Source organism: Labeo rohita, chromosome 8, assembly GCF_022985175.1.
Source record: "Labeo rohita strain BAU-BD-2019 chromosome 8, IGBB_LRoh.1.0, whole genome shotgun sequence".
Classification (NCBI taxonomy): Eukaryota; Metazoa; Chordata; class Actinopteri; order Cypriniformes; family Cyprinidae; genus Labeo; species Labeo rohita.
This window is the reverse complement of record NC_066876.1, coordinates 9268659-9290907: the sequence shown is the minus strand read 5'-3', so window position 1 is coordinate 9290907 and position 22249 is coordinate 9268659. Positions and strand designations below refer to the sequence as shown.

The following is a 22249-nucleotide window of genomic DNA, read 5'->3' as shown; positions in this document are numbered from 1 at the left end:
ATCTGAGAGTGGCTCGATTTGAAAAAGGGAATATTATTTTTACAGATTAATTAAAAACCACTGCATGGATTTTTATCATTATAGGGTAGATTTGTACATACACTGCCAACACACATTAATTTTCAAACAACATGTAAAAGTGAACTTAGCATCCAATGACCCCTTTAAAAATTGTTGCTATCATGTACTCTATAGCATGCAAAATACGTATTTAGTTGTGTGTGTTGTGTTTGCTCCACGCAGCTTGTAGGTCTCTGACTAACTGGCTAACAGCAATTCACTCGCAGTTGTCTAGAAATTGAAATGTTGATGAATAGTGAACGTTTTTCGTTGTTACTACTTGGAGTTATGATAAAGAATAGAGCAATACGTTGGTGTACAAACTGCAGTGCTTCATCAGTATGTTTCTGCACTGGTCTAACGCATATACCATGGCTGTTAGGGTGCTTAATGTAATGGTGATAGGCGTTCCATTTCTGACATGCGCTGTACGCAGTAGACCAATCACAACAGACTGGGTCATTGGACCAATCAGCACAGATTAACATCATGCAAAGGAAGAATGAATCGTTAAGTGAATCGTTTGGGAGTCGCTGAGCAAATAAGGTAAAAATACATGCATATTATAAAACAATTAAAGTGTTTTTTGACCTTGCATGCATGACCTTGCAGCCTGTTGTTGGGGACTCCCAAAACCAAAATATGAACCTAATCAATAATAGGGGCACTCAGATGTTTTTGAGAAGAAGAAGTCTATCATGATCACCAGGCACCAAGTATTAAAGCAGAAGTCCACTTCCAGAACAACATTTACAAATAATTTACTCATCTCCTTGTCATCCAAGATGTTCATGTCTTTCTGTCTTCAGTCGTAAACAAATCATGGTTTTTGAGGAAAGCATTTCAGGATTTTTCTTCATATAATGGACTTCAATGGTGCCCCGAATTTGAACTTCCAAAATGCAGTTTAAATGCAGCTTCAAAGGACTCTAAACGATCCCAACCGAGGAAGAAGGGTCTTATCTAGCGAAACGACCGGTCATTGTTTTCGAAAAATAAAAATTTGTATACTTTTTAAGCACGAAAGCTCCTGTAGCACAGGCTCTTGGATGCGCGTCCACGGGTCTTTCTTGAACGATTTGTTCATTTTGGGGTTGTCACGTGAACGAAATGACTCGAAAAAAGATTCGTTCATTTTGCTGAATGAGACTCAAAGGTCTGAGTCGGTAAAATGATCCGAACTTCCCATCACTATTAGGAATCACGTCTTCGAATCACCATAAGTTCATCGTCTATGTACTCTGGCTCAAAAAGGTAGAGTATGTCGAAAAAATGTTATTTTCTCCTACAACTTCAGATTTGTCTGACATCATTGTACCTTTTTGTTTGTAAACAGCGTTTGACTTACTTGCACTTTCTTAGTCTTTGCGCGTTCGCTTTGTAAACACTGGGTCTGTGGTTCCACCTAAGAAAGACATGAACATCTTGAATGAGAAGGGGGTGAGTAAATTATTTGTGAATTGTTGTTCTGAAAGTGGACTTCTCCTTTAATGCTTGTTTTATAATGTTTGTTGTGTATAATACTACAGGGGAGTGTTACGTTAGCATCCTGTTAAAAAACTAATCAGCAACTAAAAAACAGCAGCCAAAAACATTACATCACAACGTTACATAATGCACATTGGTATGCATTAATTAAATAAAGTATATATTAATATGCATTAAGCCTAAGAAATGACTGCTGGTTAAACATTCCCTTCTCAAATGAGTAATTGCCTCCATATGACTATTTTCCACACTATGTTTGTTCTGCCATCATGATGTCATTAAATGCACCATGGCCTTTTATAAACACAAATAAATATGGCTATATAAATATTTCCAAGTATTCTGGGCATTTTCATAATTTGATGCAAGTGATTTGCACATAAGAACAACACCTTCCATTCATTAAATCCATTTAAAATGCTAGCAGTCGCTCTTAATTTTGAACCTTTTGATATTCATGGCTTGCCTGTTTTGCTTTTCTATATAATTATGCTTTTAAAAGTAATAGCTTGTGCTATTGCTAGCCAGTGGTTAACTGCAGGAGATCCGGTTGGGCTATTTTGACATGTCCAGTTTTTTTGGTTTCACTGAAATCCGTCATGTTTTAACTACGCGAGTCATTTGTTGAGTTAACATTAAGAAACCTCTTTTCCACTATGTAGAACCACTGTAATTCCAACCAAAGGTAAAACATGTTCCATCATACTAAGTCAAATGCCGCAGAAATGCACGTACACAAGCACAAAGGCTCATCCTGTGTAAGGATAATGATAAGGCAGGGGTCCCGTCCTGACAGAATCCATGAAGTAAGGCTGTTAAAATGCAGATGTTTTGCCTTCTCACACATGGCACTCATATTCACAAAGCCTCAAGGCACAAACACAGCATAACATGTTAGTAAGGCAGTAGACAAAGCTTCACTGTACTGGCTTTACACTGAAGGCTCTGGGCTGTGCAACTGTATCCGTTTATTGGAATGTGATTTATATAAGGTACACTTACATTATATAAGGTACAGTTAATGTTTTTTTCTTTTGGATGTGTATGAATGTGTTTCACAATTAGAGGAATATGAGTGCAAAACAAACATTCATGATGAAACAGGATAATGACTTCATCTTGTTATTTGCATGCAGCATGTTTGTTTTTTTTACGCTCCATCTTCTGTTTCTGTATCTCATTTTTTTCTCATTCCTCAAAACAACTGAAGCACACACAAAGGGGACAAAAAGACGTAAACCAAAAAGCACAGACGCTACAACAACCGGTATGTGTTTTTAATTTTAGCACATATATTGCATGAAACCAAATGCATTATAAAAGTGTTTATTTCTTTATTATTATTTATATACTTTATTATTTATTTATTTACAATGTTGAAACTTTTCTCTCAATGTAATTCAGTAAATGCTCTGACATGTAGTTACTTAAACATGAAAGGGAATAATGTTACATCATAATTGGCATTTTTAAAGACGTTTATGTCTTCAGCCAAAAACCTAAACCTTAATTTTCAATAAATAATTAAAATAAAAAAAGAAAGAGAAGGTACACTACAAGTCAAAAGCTTTTGAAAAGTAATATTTTTAATGTTTTTTAAAGTCTCTTCTGCTCATCAAGCCTGCATTTATTTGATCCAAAGTACACCAAAACAGTACAATTTTTTAATATTTTTTTAATATTTAAAATAACTGTTTTCTGTTTGAATATATTTTAAAATGTAATTTATATCTGTGATTTCAGTGCTGAATTTCAGTCACATGATCCTTCAGAAATCATTCTAATTTTCTGATTTGTTGCTCAAAAAAGAAAACATTTATTATTATTATTTATCATTATTATTATGTTAAAAACAGTTGAGTAGAACTTTTTCAGGTTTCTTTGATGAACAGAAAGAAAAAACTGCATTTATATGAAATAGAAATCATTTGTAACATTATAAATGTCTGTATCATCACTTTTTATCAATTTAAAGCACTGAAATAAAAATATTAATTTCTGTAATTTCTTTCCCAAAAATAAATAAATAAAATAAAAAAATATATACTGACTACAAGCTTTTGAATAGTATAGTGTATAATGTTACAAAAACTTTTTATTTCAGATAAATGCTGATCTTAGGATCTTTCTATCACTGAAGAATCCTAAAAAAAAATGTACTCAGCTGTTTTAAATTTTGATAATATTAATAATAAAAAAATGTTTCTTGAACAGCAAATCAGCATATTAGAATGATAAAGGATCATGTGACACTGAAGACTGAAGTAATGAAGTAATGAAGTAATGGTGAGCAGAAGAGACTTTTTAAAAAATCTTATTGTTCAAAAACTTTTGACTGGTACTGTAAATGGACATATATGGCAACTTGATTACCTATTTATCATGTTACAATCAATGCTATACAATAAAAAATGAATTAATTTGATTTTAATTGAACTGTTTTGAAATTATTCATGAATTTTGAATTTTGAAAGACATTCATTTATGAAAAGACACATTAATAAACACGTTTAATCCATAAAAATAACATTCTTATCAAACCAAATTACCAAATTATACATGTTCAAACAAGAATGTAAGCAGCTGTATTAGTGTATGTCAGTGTATTATTTTCAAAATAGCCTTGAGATGTGAAGCTGATCACCAGCACTGAAAGCTGAATTTATCAATCTTAATCTCTGTAAACAGTACCGAAGCTTCCCACAGGCAAAACTCACTTCTCTTTCCAAAAACCTTTTGTGTTTTCTTATAAAGGAAAAAAAACAACTACTGTATATTACATGTAGCATACCTGCCCAGACCTGAGAGAATTTTTATGGTGTCTGTTTTAACCGCAACTGCTTTGAGAGATATAAAACATACCACATGTAAATAATGAAGATGATTTATTGTAATTATAGTATATATCTATATATATGGAAACCATTATCTGGAGGATATAAGATCTATAGTATGCATGTCTGTGCCTTAATGCTTGTGAAATGTGATAATGTTTTTTGAAGCTACGCATATAAAACACAAAGAAATGTTGTGTGCCTAGAATGTTGTTCTGGCTCTGTACAGTAGGGTCTAAAACCACTTTGGAAATCTGGGATTTTACATGCATGTACTTGTTATTATACATATGTACTATAAAATAAATAATATGATATGAAATTTAAAAAGAATTTTCAGGGTCACTGTTTAAAAAAAAAAAAAAAAAAAAGAAAAAGACAGTTAAATGTTCTACTAAATCACAAGATAGTCTTTAGGTCATTCTCAACTCATGCTGGAGATCATCATCAAGAATAAGAATAAGAATAAGAATGAAAGAATCATCATTTTATAATAATGTAAATAATTTCAAATAAAAATATTTGAATTTATTATGAATAAAATCAGAATGATTATAACGTTATTTGATAATTTGGTAATAATTTAGACAATTTCTACTGAAAAATTATGAACTGACTGTAAATAATGTCTAATAATTTCTAATGAAAAAAATAACTCATTTAATTATTTACAGAAATACAATAATAATGAAAAGCACAATTATCATTATTTTATATTAATTTAAATAATTTGTAATAAAACATTTAAATTTATCATTAATAAAAATCTGAATGATCATAATGTTATGTGATCATTTGGTAATAATTTTAAGAATTTGACATGAAAAATTATGAATTAATTGTAAATATTGTCTAATGAAAAAATAACAAGTTTAATTAAAAAAATGTAAAACAGAATAATACTAATACTAATACTACTACTAATAATAAAGTTATCTGATAATTTGACAACAATTTAAAGAATTTGTAATGACAAAATATTAATTTACTACGGATAATTTTAAATGAAAGATTACTAATTTAATTATTAAAAAATCCAATAATAATAACAACAATCATCATCATCATCATCATCATTTTATAATAATTTAAATAATTGTTTTAATAATTAAATAATAAAAATGTTAGAATTTTATTAAGAATAAAAATCTGAATTATAATAATTTAAAGAATTATTATAATTTAAAGAATTTGTTATGAAAAATTGTGAATTAATTATAAATAATGTCTAATTAAAATGACTAATTTAATTTAAAAAAATGTAGAAAAGAATAATAATACTGTTATTTCATAATTTGATCATGATTTAAAGAATGTTTAATGAAAAAAAAAAGAATTTATTATGGATAATTTCTAATGAAAAAAACAAAACAAATTCAATTATTAAAAAAAAAAATCCAATAATAATAATTTGTCATGTAAACATTTGAATTTATTATGAACAAAAATTTCATTTGAATGATAATAATGTTATTTGATAATTTGGTAATAATTAAAAGTATTTGTTATAAAAAATTATGAATGAATTGTAAATAATGTTTAATGAAAAAGAACTAATTTGATTTAAGAAAATTAAAACAGAACAATAATAAGGTCACTCAATAATTTAATAATAATTTAAGGAATTTGTAATAAATAATAATTAATTCTAAATAATTTCTATTTAAAATGACTAATTTAATTATGAAAACTGTAAAATAATAACGAAATTATTTGATAATTTAATAATTTAAAGAATTTATATTGAAAAAAAAAGAATTATTATAAATAATATCTAATTAAAAGTTACTAATTTATTTATAAAATATAAACAATAATAACTACAACAAGAGCAACAATAAGATTTGTAATAAAAAAAAAGATTTTATTATGGTCTCAAATAAATGAAGTTATTATACTAATGATCTCAAAAATTATATTTGCACATGTATTTGTGTCCTGACAGGAAACTCAAAGTCACAATGAAAGGCTGGATTTTACTGTTGATGTTGGCAAGGCTTGTCGATTTTTCCATGACACAACCAACCAATTCTTTGACTTGGCTAAGTTATCTGCGCAACCGAGCCTACAGTCACGGTTACGGCCGAAGTCACAATAACAACCACGCCTCTCTGAGAGCACAGGATGAGGATGAGCCTCCTGTGCTGGACTGCCCTTTGGAGTGCGATTGCCCTTCTTCCTACCCCAGCGCGATGTACTGCAACAACCGCAAGCTGCGGCATGTGCCATTTGTCCCATCTCACATCAAGTACGTATACTTGCAAAACAACCAGATCACAGGCATCACAAATGGAGTGTTTGATAACGCTCCAAATTTAGCTTGGATCAGCCTACACACAAATAATCTGAGCTCTGACAAGATTGGCGACAAAGTCTTCGCCAAGCTACCAAATCTTGAGCGCCTCTTTTTACACAACAACAACCTGAGTCGGGTTCCACAGGGTTTACCACGTTCCCTACAAGACCTACACATGAATCACAATAATATCTCAAAGGTCCCGGTCGAATCTTTCCGTGGAATGAGCAACCTGAGAGCCCTGCACCTCCAAGTGAACGCCATTGAAGACCTCGGCAATGCACTTGAGGGTCTGCAATCCTTGACCCTGTTAGACTTACGAGGGAACCGACTGAAGAAGATTCCAGAAAGTCTGCCGCTAAAGCTGAGCCAACTCTACCTCGAGTACAACCGCATATCCAGCATTCCTGCTGATTTTCTGAGCCAGCGGCCTGAGCTGCGCTTCGTACGGCTGTCTCACAACCAGCTCACCAATGGGGGAATTCCAGCCAACGCTTTCAATGTCAGCACACTCGTGGAGCTCGATTTATCCTTCAACAAGTTGGAAAGGATTCCCACTATTAGCACCAGTCTGGAGAATCTGTATCTGCAAGCCAACAAGATCAAAGGTACAAAAAAAAAAAACAAAAAAAAAAAAAACTGAAAATGTTACAGCACACATACACCCAATAAAGCATGTCAAAGGCTTATATGCAAATCTTCTCGGAAAAAATATGCCTGGCCTAATGGCATGCTTCAAAACAGCCACTTATTATAACTATACGTTGCTCTCAACAACAAATAATGTATTTAAACAGAGCTGATATAATTATTTCCTTATAAAAAGGGGAAATAGTAAAACACTGCATGTAAACTATTATGAAAAAATATGTATCTGCATACAAGGGTCTTCAATTTATGTCACCAGGTTGATGTTTATTAAAGGGAACGCTGAGGCTTAATATAACGCAAATTATGTCTTTCACTGAAATACATAGTAGAAAAACCATGAAAACCCATCAAAGATTTACGTTATTTAAAAATACATATTTTATTTATTTACTTTTTTTGCATATTAGATTATGGGGGGTGCCATTATTTCGATGATGTGAAATGGTTGCACTCTGTGAGCTACTGGCGCTACCTGTTGCTATTTTTACCACAACACAACTCTGAATATAAAATACTGATATGATCACAACAGGTACTGGAAGAGAGAGGCTTAAACCAAATGCCGTACTATCGATTTTCACTCACAAGGAGTCTAAAAGCCCCTGGATAATTTTCTTTATTATAATAATCTATAATAATAATCTTTCTCCTGTGATGTATACAGTGGCATGCAAGAGTTTAGAAGCCCCTTGCAGAATCTGTGTAAGGTAGGGTGATCACCGTCCCGCTTTGAGTTGTACTGCACAGCGTTTTCCCCCCTTGTCCCGCACGTCGCATATTGAGAAAATGTTCCGCATTTTCATCCGTCTGTTGGTTTGTAATGATCATGTTAAGAAAACATCCATGCGTTCTTTTGCCTTTTTAAGAAAGCTTTTTATTTATTCTTTTTGCGGCAAAGGATTTGTGGACTTGTTATTTTTTATTTTGTACTGTACTGAGTAAGATATTTTACGTAAAAGATGTTTACATATAGTCCACAAGACTTGTTCTGAACGGTTAAACTGAGCACTGTTCTTCGGAAAAATCATCCAGGTTCTGCAGATTCTTCAGTTTTCCAGCATCTTTTGCATATTTGAACCCTTTCCAGCAGTGACTGTATGATTTTGAGATCCATCTTTTCACACTGAGGACAACTGAGGGACTCAAACACAACTATTAAAAAAGGTTCAAACATTCACTGATACTCCAGAAGGAAACACAATACGTTAAGAGACAGGGTGAAAACTTTTGAACAGGATGAAGATGTCCACATTTTTTCTTATTTTGTTGAAATGTCTTTTTTTTTTTGTAATGCCCTTCTGAAGCAACAGAAGATACTTGCATGTTTCCCAGAAGACAAATTAAGTACAATTTACTTTTATCTTCAAATTCAAAAAGTTTTCACCCCTTAATGCATCTTAATGGCTCTTAATGCATCGTGTTTCCTTCTGGAGCATCAGTGAATGTTTGAACCTTTTTCAAGAGTTGTGTTTGAGTCCCTCAATTGTCCTCAGTGTGAAAAGATGGATCTCAAAATCATACAGTCACTGCTGGAAAGGGTTCAAATATGAAAAAGATGCTGGAAAACTGAAGAATCAGCAGGACCTGGAGTTTTTTTTTTTCCTGAAGAACAGTGCTTAGTTTAACTATTCAGAACAAACAACGAACTCACGAACAACCATCACAAAAAAAAAAAAAAAAAACAAAAAACAAAACAAAACAAAACAAAACAAAAAAAAAAAAAAACAAAGTCATAGATCATTCAGGTAACCACAGTATTAAGAACCAAGGGGGTTGAAGTGGATTATTTTAATAATTTCAGCTATTTTTTTTTTTTCTTGTGGACTATATGTAATCATCTTTTATGTAAAATATCTTACTCAATACAGTACTAAATAAAAAATAACATGCATTTTGTATGATCTTTCTTATTTTGTTAAAATTATTCACGTTGTCACAGATTCCGCAAAGGGTTCCCAAACTTTCACATGCTACTGTATCCCAACTAAAAGATAATTATAGATAAGAGGACAGATATAGAGAGAATTCTAGATATAAATCATAGACAATTTAGACAAACTAGTGTGTCAGAGGTTTTTATATTAAATGTCTACACTTCATACTAATATTTAAATTAGTAATTTGATACGAGGCACATATTATATACACGCACGTTTTTTCGTTTTGTTTTGTTTTTTTTTGTTTTTTAAGTGTACTTATCTACCATATTCTTTAATACAGAAGTAAGCCTGTGGGCGAAAAGAATAACACCATGCAGTAAATGGTAAAATTTACACCAATTTGCAATATCAAGCAGCAAAAAAAGCTGTTTTGTACAGCTAAAAATAGCTGAACTTGGATGAGACCGGAAGCCAGACCCATAAAATTTACCACACTCACTGGAAAAATAAGGTGGATAGTTACAAAAGTACTTGCATGCAATTACATAATTACAGTGTTGACCCTACAACAAACAGCAAAATAATACGTACATTGTGCTAAACAATTAGTGGATAAAGGCACATAATGTAAAGTGACCAAAGAGTTGCTCTTTGCCCTTTGACCTTTTTTGTAGGATTACGCATAGTTGTTCTAACATACATAAGCTGTATTTGTGTCTGCATGGAAAAGACAGTAACTGAATAACTGTTTTTCCTATATTTTCCAGAATTTTCAGTGAGCAGTTTCTGCAGGGTTGTGGATACAAGCAATTACTCTAATCTGCGTGTATTGCGATTGGAGGCCAATGAAATTAGAGCCCAAGATATACCAACTGAAGCTGTACTCTGTCTGCGCCTGGCAACCAACATCGACCTGTAGGCCTGACATCACAGCCACAGTAACCTACTGCCTACTGTGAAGCATGAGCAGAGAGAGAAAGACAGAGAGAGAGAGAGAGAACACTATAAGAGTTTAGTTATCTTTTCTATTAGGCAGTAAATGCTTGTGGGGGTTGTAATAGGCAAATTTATCACACATGCCTTGCAATATCAACAGAAAATATGTTAGGATAATGATTATAACATTACAAAAACATTTGATGTTTTTGTGTGTGAACAAGCCTGAGAATTTTGACATGGGAATCTTAAAGTCAATGTGAATGTCTGATTACAATCCATTATATTTCTGAATCAGTAAGGACAGGAATGTATGGAAGCTCATTTCTATCAAAGAATAAAAATATCAAGAAGGTAATTGGTAAGAAGGTAATTTTGATTCTCACAATTCAGATTTTTTTCCCCTTATAATTCTGAGGGAAAAAAGTAATAACAGTGAGATATAATTCGCAACTGCAAGAAAAATAAATTCCATCAGAACTTTGATGGAAATGTCAGAACTGCAAGAAAAAATACAGAATTCTTGCACTTGTGACTTTTTCTCAGAATGGCAAGGAACCAAGTCACAATTGTGAGATATAAACTCTGAATTGCGGGACATTTTCAGAATTGTGAGATATAAAGCCGCTTTTCTTTCTCCATATCTTCCATATGAATGTTAAATGCAAGTGTGATGGGCATGCGGGAAAAATGTAATGATAAGTTGCATGAAGTCAGTGCATTTTGGCTACAGCGTGCAAAAGATCATTTTAGTATTAGTATATTACATTTGTAGGTAACTGTGTTTATATTTAACCTTTTAGTAAATGCATGGTACAAATAATGGTGTTGGTTGGGAAACTTTGGGGTTTTGTTTTGTAATTGTTAGCCAGTATTTCTGGCAGTGGCACAAGATGAATTGCCTAAAGGTTAATTTTATTGGCATCAGAATTTAAGAAGTTGAGGATGACCTCATGAAAATATAAATAACTGTAAACTGAGGAAAGATTAAAAATCTAAAATTTCAGTTCCTTGTAGAACGTTATAAAAAGACCTTGAGAAGCTCTGACCACTCTTTACAAACCATCTGGAACCACTCCAGCCTGCTCAAAGCTTGCATTACTGGCTTTGTCTTTTGTCTAATAACAATAAAATCTATGCTAAAAAACAAGGGGGAAATATTGTGTAAACCTTCTCATCTTCTTCTTGTCACAGTACATCTGTTTATGGTAATGCACTGTCGCTTGGGAATATTTTGAGGTATCTTTAATCAGATGAACTTTAATGTTTCCCCTCCAGAACGTGCAAATCCCAGGCATATTCATTAGGTTTAATAAACAGCCTTGACCTTCAGTGAAAGCTCTAAGGGGAGCTGGTTCCATGAGGACAGCCTTAATGTTAATTACTGGAGATGAGTTTGTCGCACATTGCTCAAGGGAGCTGTTGAAATGTCAACATAACCTGGCGGAATATGAACAATCAGTTTAAGTCTCTGAGCAGTCTCATTGACACAAACATTCAGTTCCAGTCCTTATGAATATTTTGAACCTGATTTAAAGTCAACATTCAAAGTCAGTATAATTTATTGATTCTAATTCGACAAGTATAGAACAACTGTACACTGAATAAATTGCAAAAATGTTAATGTGAAGAGTTTTTACACACATACCGAAAAGCATGAAGGTAAATAGGTGAATGTTGTTGGAAAAAAAATGTGATTCATATGTGTTCACTTAGCTATCGAGGGGAGTAAAAATGATTGCACTATGTTTAAATTAATAGGTGCAAAAATGTGAATTCTCCTCGAATCTTGTGTACTTGTGTAGTCATTGTCACATGATCAGATGAATATACAGAAGTGACCAAATGTGATGTCTGGAGGGCCACCTGCTATCAATGGCCTTACAAGCTAAATTAAACCTTGAAAATATAAGGAACATGTTATATTTGAAAGAGGAAAACACTAAGATTAAAGGAGAAGTTCAATTCCTGAATTTACAGATAATTTACTCACCCCCCCTGTCATCCAAGATGTTTGTGTCTTTTTTTCTTCAGTCGATAAGAAATTATGTTTCTTGAGATAAACATTTCAGGAATGGCTCTAAACATCCCCAGCTGAGAAAGAAAATGTTGAGGAACAAAGTGAACATGCAAAGAGGATCAAACGCCCTTTACAAAAAAAAAAAAGGTAAAACAACAAGCATTTGAGGTTAAAAAGTATATAAATTGTCAAGTTATTTCGAAAATGACCGATTGTTTCTCTAGATAAGACCCTTCTTCCTCGGCTGGGATTTTTTAGAGCCATTTGAAGCTGCATTTAAGCTGCACTTTGGAAGTTCAAACTTGGGAGCACCACTGAAGTCCACTATATGGAGATAATTCTTGAAATGTTTTCTTAAAAAAACAATTTCTCATCGATTAAAAAAAGAAATACATGAACACCTTGGATGACAAGGGGGTAACTAAATTAGCTGTAAATTTTTGTTCTGGAAGTGAACTTCTCCTTTAAGATATTTAACTGACAGAACTTTAGTTTTTACACTGACCAAAATTATAAAAGCAACACTTTTGTTTTTGCCCCCATTTTTCATGTGCTGAACTCAAAGATCAAAGATTTTTTCTATGTACACAAAAGGCCTATTTCTCTCAAATATTGTTCACAAATCTGTCTAAATCTGTGTTAGTGAGCACTTCTCCTTTGCCAAGATTCTCCATCCACCTCACAGGTGTGATGCACATATTAAGATGCTAATTAGACAGCATGATTATTGCACAGGTGTGCCTTAGGCTGGCCATAATAAAAGGCCACTCTAAAATGTGCAGTTTTACTGTATTGGGGGGGTCTGGGGGGTCCAAAAACCAGTCAGTATCTGGTGTGACCACCATTTGCCTCACACAGTGCAACACATCTCCTTTGCATAGAGTTAATTAGGTTGTTGATTGTGGCCTGTGGAATGTTGGTCCACTCCTCTTCAATGGCTGTGCGAAGTTGCTGGATATTGGCAGGAACTAGAACACGCTGGCGTATACACCAGTCCAGAGCATCCCAAACATGTTCATTGGGTGACATGTCCGGTGAGTATGCTAGCCATGCAAGAACTGGGATGTTTTGGCTCACTCTCATTGACAAGACCGAGAAGGACAAGACTTTTCTATTGGAAGCTCCCATTTCTAAGGATGGCGTATTTGGGGATACAGTCATGAGAAGTTCCAGGCAGCAAAACAGTATGCTGCCTTCTGACAACTCAACCCACAGAGGTCCAAAGAGGTACCATCGTGAGGTCCAGTGGAGTGAGCCATCGCCTATGGCACGCCCTCATAAGGATTGGGATCCTAGGTCTCGCACACCGGTTCGGATAGACCTGAGATGGCCAAGGCCTCCCGTTCTCAGGCTGCTAGTAGTAGTTTCTGATTCTTTCGCTTGTCTTCGGATGCCAGGCCCTCCTTTGGAGAGTTTGGACAAACCGAAAAGTGTATTCGCCTCTCTCATCTTGGCTTCCGAGCTCAGATCTTAACTGCTCCGCCACATACTGCACCTCGGGCAGTTTTAGGTTGAGTCTTTATGACGAGCACTTCTTCAGACACTGCGCGTCCCAGCCTTCAGAGCTCGGGAAAAAGCCCTAGGGTCATGCGAGTGTGGCTCATTTATGACGGCCTTCGAAGCCTCCACTCTTAGGCTGGTGGGCCGGCCCGACAGAGCATTTGGGCATCTTCCTGTTATAGAGGTTTCCGCCACTCAGGTGCTTTGGGGTCCTATGCAGAAAAAAAATCAGGCGAAGGTTTCATCAAACGTTGTAGCTCCACATGTGTTACCTGTTTTTGCAGACGCCAGCAGCTCTCTGCAGTCGAGAGATGTCTTGGCACCTGTGGTTCAGCTGTTGCGAAACGTGGAATGAATAAAGTCCCTGGCAGACTATTGGGCTGCGCGGAGACGCCTGCCCGACATCTCGCAATGGGTTCTTTGCACTGACATGGTTACACCATCCAATTTCGGAAAGGGCCACCTCCTTTTAGCTGGGTTCTTCCCATGACGGTACGTCCTTGGGAGGCCTCGATTTTGAGTCAGGAGATCGCGTCACTCCTAGAGAAAGGGGCTATAGAAGAAATACCCCCACTCAGATGGAGTCAGGCTTTTACAGACAGTATTTTGTTATGCCCAAAAAAGATGGTGGTTTACATTCGATTTTGGACTTGCGTTGTTTAAATCTTGCGCTCAGAGTGAGCAAATTTAAGATTCTAACCGTAAAGTCCGTTCTGTCGGTGGGCCAAGAGCCAGAACATTTCACCTCATTCTCATCTGCTCTGCAAAATTATGGTGACGCGCAGATGCTTTCGCGTTCTAAGCCCGTGGATGAGACCCCATTTCCTTCAGGAGGGAGCTCAGCTGGAGGTGTTCTGTTCTCGCAAGACAGTCAAAATGGGGGGCTGTCTATCAAGGACGCTCGGTCCATGGAGCTTGGACAGAGATGCATTGTGGTTGGCACATAAATCGTTTGAAATCCGCATTCTGAATTACCTCGATGACTGGCTCATCCTGGCCCAGTCTGAGGACGAGCTACTATCTCACAGATCCACTTGGATTGCCTGGGACTTAGGGTCAATTTTGCCAAGAGTGTGCTGTCTCCCAGCCAATAGATATCGTTCCTGGGAACAGTTCTCGACTCAACCCAAATAAGGGCGGTAGTCATGCCAGAACGCGCACTGGCTATTCAGCAGCTCCCGGCCTCATTTAAAGTTGGAGCCTCTCGCCCTGTTTTCTCTGCCTGCTGTGCAGCCCGTGCCGCAGACCCAATTTCCTGTGCCATATCTCTGATATTGTAGCTCTCATGCTCCTATGGCTGGCCAGTCAGTGGGCAGGAACAGCCTAGTTGTTCTTTTTTGAAGAGATCTAGGAGGCTCAACCCGCCTCACCCTATTACCTTCCCTTCATGGAATCTGCCCACAGTGATGAGGCCCCTGAAGAGCCCTCCCTTTGAAGCGCTACAGTCTATTGAACTCCGCCTTCTGATGTTGAAAACCGCTCTGCTACTGGCCTTAGCATTGGTAAAACGTATGGGGGACCTGCAGGCGCTCTCTGTGAGCCCCACCTGCCTCGAATTCGGGCACTATTATGCTGGCATACTCCTGATTGGGCCTAAAATGCCCCATGGGATTTAGAGCCCACTCGACTAGAGGTGTCGCCTCATCCTGGGTTTGGTTTAACGGTGTGTCCATTGCAGAAATTTGCGTAGGGTCCTCTCTGCTTAAGATGGCCTCACTCTTGACAAATCCAGTACTTGGCAGTTGCCTCCTTCCTGTATGCTCTTGGCCCTCAGTCAAGTTCGGAGGCTGTACAAATTCCTTGGGACGATTACTCTTGAGTTTGGTCCTATTGTTTCCTGTGGGTTTCGCTGCAAAACAAGCTCCTCTGGTGCTTTGGGTGAGATCAATTATTATCGTTCCTCTAGCATAGCATGGTGGGATTGTACTGGTTCCCCATAGTGTCTTAGCAAACGCAGTACGAGTGAAATATTGATAGGGAACATACTTAGTTACTAACATAACCTTGGTTCCCTGAGATACGGGAATGAGTACTGCGCTGCTGGCTGTGCTATGTAGCTGCATGACTCAGTCACCGCTTCAGTCAAAGCAACCTGAGGATCCTATGGCGAAATGCCTGCTTATATAGCCAAATGGCCCTGCCCGAAAAAGGCTTCAGTCATCAGAGAAAAAGGAATTTTCCCATAGCGTCTTAGCGGACACAGTACTTGTTCCTGTATCTCAGGGAACCGAGGTTACGTTAGTAACCGAGTATGTTTTTCACTAATCAGGCATAAACATTGCTTTCTCAAAAACACAATCATGTACATACATGCTGTTTACATATTATTGTAGCACAGTTTGTGGTGAATACAGTGTTATAAGACTTTAGTCATTTACATGTTTGTGAGCAACTGAAAAAAAGCACAAAACTTCTGAACTATCAAAACTTCTCCAGGCCCCCAAAACACCCCCAGGCACCAGAGGGTTAAATTGTGATCATGTTAAATACAAATTCAATCCTACTAAAATATTTTATTAGCCTACATGACACCCATATTTGGTACTTGCCTAAAAAGATGGGTTTATAATATTTGTAGTTAAGAGATCACATTAACAATAGGCTACTTTTAGCTTTATGCTGGAGTTGGTGGAGTTGGTTCACCCTCCGCCTATGGAGATATTTCATGTAAATATTTTATTTTAAGGGGTTTGGCTGACATAAATGTTTGGAAACCCCTGCATTACTTGAACACACATTGATAAACATAAAAACAACAATAACAGGTCTTCCAGGTTTAAAATATTTTTGCCCAAACTTCCAGAACCAACAATTACTGAAGGTCAATGGATATGAAGACGATGTAGTGTTTAGTAAGTTGCGTAATTATTTGTTTCATACATGGTCTAATACAGGGGTCTCCAAACTCTGTTCTGGAGGGTTGGTGTCCTGAAGAGTTTAGCTCCAAGTTGCCTCAACACACCTGCTTGGAAGTTTCTAGTATGCCTAGTAAGACCTTGATTAGCTGATTCAGGTATGTTTAATCAGGGTTGGACCTAGACCGGCCCTTTAGGACAAAGTTTGAAGACCCCTGGTCTAGTAACTTGAGAGGTGATTTTTTTCCCCCAAAATCAGAAGCATGGTTTGCATTTATTTACATGACATTTGTGAATATAGTCAAAGCTGAATGGTATGACACACAGTAGGATTTTTATAAAGGAAAATTTGCAAGAAAGAAAAAAGAATTAGGAAAATCTTCTGATTAAAATTTGAAAATAACCAGAAGATTAACTTGTTTCAACCTCCTTGTTTTTCTGACCTAAGGGACTTAACATTGAGTCACATTACCATTACGGTAAAGCACATGAGAATATGGCAACCCCCTAATTGCATACTCAACAAAAATATAAGATCACATTTAGTTTGTGCATCTACAGAAAACATAGAGAGATATTCCAGAGGAACACATTTGATATTTTTGAGGTGCTGACTTTTTAACAGTAGGCAACACAGATCAGTTTTTTGGATTCCTTGATGTCACCTTAGCATCGTCGACTGCAGTGTGTCTCTGTTTTGCTTTAAACTGCTTTTTAAAAGCTTAAAATCACTTTAAATCATTATATTAAACTATATCATTTAATTAACAGGATATTTAGTTTTTTTTTTTAAAAACTTGATGATTGTGAAATGAACAGTTCAGAATTGAACAAACGCAAAGACTTTTTTGGAGAGGCTGTTTTCAAAAACTTCATTGTGGTCTTGTTTGGTATCATTATCAATTGTATTAACAGTTTGCTGGTTTATACTTTCTTCAAGAACCCTGTCTTCGCTCAGGAGCCCCGCTATATCCTCTACATGCAGCTGATCATCAATGACATGGTTACACTGTCTTTCACTGTGACTTTGTTTGTGCTTTCTTACACACTACCAGGCTTTAATGTTGCTGTCTGCTGCATCATCATCTTAATTGGAAGCATTGTCTACAGGAACACACCCCTAAACCTGGCCGGCATGGCTATTGAGCGCTTTGTGGCCGTCTGCTACCCTCTACATCATTCACGAATATGCACCATCCAAAACATCAAAATCCTGATCTGCATCATCTGGCTGGTGGGAGCTTTGCCAGGTGTGGTGGACCTGCTTGTGCTCTTAATTACTCGTCCACTCTCCTTCTTCACTTCTAGCCGCGTGTGCCTCCCCCACAATGTGTTCGACTTTGAATACTATGTAATAAGTAAGACCGTTTTTAACGCTGGCTACATGTGCTTAGTGTGGGTGCTGCTCTTCTACACTTATTTCAAAGTGCTGTTTTCTGCTAAAGCAGCTGCTTCAGAACCAGCACAAGCACAGAAGGCCCGGAAAACCATTTTACTGCATGGAGTCCAGTTACTGCTCTGTACACTGTCCCTGTTCACAACTTTCCTGGATGGGGCCTTAACAACTCTCTTTCCTTTCTACCAGTCTGTAATCTTTTTCTGCAACTTCATTTTCACCAGCATTTTACCACGTCTGCTGAGCCCACTCATATATGGCATGAGGGATCAAAAGTTTAAAAAGTACATGAAGAGTTCACTGATGTGTGGCTCCGACAAGAGAGTTATTGACCCTTCTGATTAGCAAAAGTGTCATGTTCTGGCTCCTGACAATGCTGAGATGCTAAATTTCACTCACACATTCAAAATGTTCAAGCTGTAAAAAAATTTTTCCCCAGAATTCTGTCTTGTATTTCAGAACAGACACGGAGGAGATTATACAGTAAACAATGTTCAAACAGTGTTACCTCATAAAATCTATAAATCATCAACATGTAAAAGTGTTCAAATATACGATGAGTCTCAAAATATTTCTTTCCATGTGTAAACAGGCACCAATACATTTAGTGACACACTAATACATATACTGTGAAAAAAGTGGTAACCTGCAACTGTTATTTCAGAGACTAATTTGCACTTGATCCATTAACATGACTTCTATTTATGTATCTCATCGGGTTGATACAGTCAAATTACAAATTACATTTTTGGCTTACATAAAACCGGATAATGTATATGTACTCACATAAAGCACATTATTAAGGTTATCTGAATAAATAAAACAAATAAATCAATGTTTCCTACAATAATAATTCCTGTGTAAATACATTTACTGTATACTTTCTCTCTACATAAAATGTTCTATGAAATATGTATTTTAATTCCAAACTATATTTGATGTTTCAGCTACATGTGGTGAAAAGTTCATAAATATTTTTGTATTAAATTATAATAAATATAACCCTCATGTTATGTTTTGGTCAGTTGGACCCAGACAAGATTTTCTTTTTCCTGAAAATGTTGGTTATTTTTATCGCATCCAACTAAAACTTACTGGCAGTTCACTAAAAAGATATATATGACTCGAATAATTAATGGGCGAGTGACTGACAATGCTAGTTTAGTATATATATATATATATATATATATATACACACACACACACAAACACACAAATACAGTACATTGATCAACCACAACATTAAATCTGAAGGATATAATGGTATCTAGATGACTGGGTCAGAGCATCTCTAAAACAGCAATCTTATGGAGTGTCCACATGGGAGCGAAGGCCAGGCTATCTAGTTGAATCACACAGAAGAGCTATTGTAGCTCAAATTGTGTTCTACCAAACTTATTTCTGTAGCTTAAATTGTCAAAAACTTAATTCTGGCCATGATACACTCTAAAAAGTGCTGGGTTATTTCTGTAAACACATTGCTGGGTTAATTGTGCTGGGTCAAAATTCTGGGTTGTTTGAGGTACTGTAAACACACAGCTGGGTTGATCATGCTGGGTCAAGCGGACTCTAAGGGTTCTTTTTTATTCTGTGAATGATTTACGAACGTTAAGTATAGTGAGGCACTTTTTTTGCCTCAACAATCGCTTTATCGTTAAATAAAACGATAACGACAGGCAACAACAGTGATGTGGTCAGAACAGTGGCGCCGGCTTCCTTTTAAATATGTTTGATGATTGTGCCTAAATGCGCCCGTGCCCGCTTCATCTACTCCTCCACCCAGATGCCTGTTCACACGCGAGGGCATGTCAGTGGAGGCTCTGATGCAGAGAAAAGCCTTTTTCACACTTCCGTGTTTCTGGCTTCCGGATTGGCGCTTGCAGGGTAAACGTTTTTCCGGTGACAGCAGTGGCTGTACTGAACAAGAGTAAGTTCGGGAATCAAAGTCTATTTTTACAAAATAGATACTATGATACTATGATATATACCGGTGTTTTACTCTAAAAATAGCAAACATTTATTCAAAAACTTTGTGTCAGCGTCTGGTCATCACAAATACTATGTTTATTTAATTATGAATGTTAGCACTTATAATACAGTACAGTTTTAAGTTTTGCCGTACTGTCTATTTGGTGCTGGCTGTGCATTATGACTCTTCACATCATTTTTTTTCGCGATTAATATTGTTATTATTATTATTATGAAAGTAATACTGTATTTTCTACTTGCTCTCCTTTGCATTATTAACTTTAGGGTGTAAATGTACGTTGCATAATGTGCCCAGGGATATACATAATAAAATAATATAATACTAAATAAGACATGACTCCGATTAATGGCTTTATTCCTTTTGGATCTGGATTACGTTGTTGTATTGAGTTTATGCATTATCCGGACTCAGAATTGTTTCATTTATTCTTGGGGAAATGTGCATTTGGATATAAACGCTGTCATAATTTACCATGATGTAGTGATTCGAGGGAAATGACTGAGTAAATTGAGAAAATACGCTTAAATATACCGGAGATGGAGAACAGAAACTATAGCTGGCGCTATGTTGCGCATATATTATATTGACGAGTCTGAGTGCCCATATAAATTACAAACAAGTAAAATGTTGCTTCTTTGTTGATTATATAACAACTTGGAAAGCAGACAAAAAAGAAATGACCATGACCATTCAATAACCATGATTTGTTATAAAATTTGATCTTTTCATTAAAATAACCACAGTTACTGGTATGGCAATAAAATCAAACAATCAATCTAACATTTAAAAGCTTTATCTTATTTAACCACATTTGTGTTTTTTTTTTTTTTTCAAATTTGATCAGATCAGTATTTCACAATACTTCAGGAAGCTTCAGACTTTTTGTAGACTGGGTTACAGTTGCAGACCAAATTGTTGCCTATGCCCAGCAAGATGGAAAGGTGCATTAAGAGCTGGGTGACATGACTTCAGGTAAGGTATTTCTTATAATATGTCGATGTATAGAAACAAAATTCAACTGTATTTGACACATCCACTGGTAAATACAATGGTACAGTAACACTTAACTAGTTGCTTCTTAGTTTGTGTATTGGCTATTAATTAGTACTTATAAAGCACATACTGATGCCTTATTCTGCATAAGCATATTCTACATCCCTGAATCCTTTTGATTATGAGATAAGTTTCACAGTTTGCACTGTATTATTCTTATGGTTTAGATGCTAAAGGGGAGAGTGCTTTCAAAGTCCTGCCCATTCTGGAGGAAGGGTCCGCAGAACCACAACCACAGAATTCTGGAAGCCATTCATTGAGATACAAACCTGTAAGTTTTGTTTTACTTTTTTTTTATATATATATATATAATGAATTTTTGGAAATGCAAACTGATATTTCCCACTGACACACTACACCAAAAATAGAAATCACTGACTTAAAACAATTGTTTAGCTGGTGGAAATACTAGTGTTCCAATCATTTTGGCCACCACTGTATGAAGTGTTCAGATGTAAAAGACTAAAAATGTGCAGTTTGAAATTTTCTTCTAAAATTAGAATTTTTTCAGGCCTAAGTGTCTTCAAGACTAAGTGTCATATAATTAACAGGTGGGGACCAGCATAGTGGATTTATGCCTTGGAGACAAGACAACGACATCCCAGACCTTCGCCATTGTTACAGACCGTGCCACGGAAGCGGACTCGCTCCCTGGGAATTTCTCCAGCTTGCAGTATATTATATTGATGGACATAAGTCTTCATGTGTGATTTTTTTTTTTTTTTTTTAAGGCCAACAGTTTTTTTCTGGCCACTTGTAACGTTTTAAATTGTCATATGTATTGTCTGGTGGATACTTTGTTTGACTTAGTTTTAATAGCACAATGTTTGGAACAATTCACATGTGGTAATAATTAATTTTTGAGTGTTCTGCTGCTGCAGTGTTGACAAAGAATCGGAATCTACAGTGCCTACTTTACACAGTTTTGTGTTTTAAAGTAACTGATCTACTAAAATTGTTGTTTTGTGTGTCTGTAATGGTTAGATAAAATGTTTGACAGCTGCACCCATTTGAAAATTGTTTTAAAAAGAAATAAAACTCATTTAATTGATGTTTATAGTTGCATTTTTTGTGTTTTTCTAACTGTATTACAGGAAAGCAATAATAATTTTACATTCTTTTGTGATTATTTATTATTATTGGTAAATATAAAGGTAGCAAGGCAATAAGACAATAAATAACCCAATGATTAGGTTATGTTTAACCCAGCAACACAGTTAACCTGACCCACTGGCTGGGTCAAATAAACAACCCAGCATTCTGGGTCAAATGGTTAAACCCAGCACTTGG

At 35.8% G+C, this 22249-nt stretch overlaps 2 protein-coding genes across 2 annotated transcripts; both read left to right on the top strand.

Moving 5' to 3' along the window:
- Positions 1-6343: 6343 nt before the first annotated feature.
- On the top strand, positions 6344-10475 carry fmodb (fibromodulin b). Its single transcript, XM_051117857.1, has 2 exons — positions 6344-7286; positions 9977-10475. Exons 1-2 carry the CDS (start codon positions 6344-6346, stop codon positions 10126-10128), a joined length of 1095 nt encoding a protein of 364 aa, XP_050973814.1. The 3' UTR covers positions 10129-10475.
- A 6856-nt stretch (positions 10476-17331) lies between these two features.
- LOC127169887 (odorant receptor 131-2-like) lies at positions 17332-18261 on the top strand. The gene has a single exon (XM_051117554.1). It carries the CDS (start codon positions 17332-17334, stop codon positions 18259-18261), a length of 930 nt encoding a protein of 309 aa, XP_050973511.1.
- The last annotated feature ends 3988 nt before the right edge of the window (positions 18262-22249 follow it).

Bases quoted from the DNA above. Each gene is read 5' to 3' on its own strand.
- fmodb (XM_051117857.1), top strand. From the start codon at position 6,344: ATGAAAGGCTGGATTTTACTGTTGATGTTGGCAAGGCTTGTCGATTTT. The intron at 7,287-9,976 runs GTACAAAAAAAA...TATATTTTCCAG, and splicing joins GCAAGCCAACAAGATCAAAG to AATTTTCAGTGAGCAGTTTC.
- LOC127169887 (XM_051117554.1), top strand. From the start codon at position 17,332: ATGAACAGTTCAGAATTGAACAAACGCAAAGACTTTTTTGGAGAGGCT.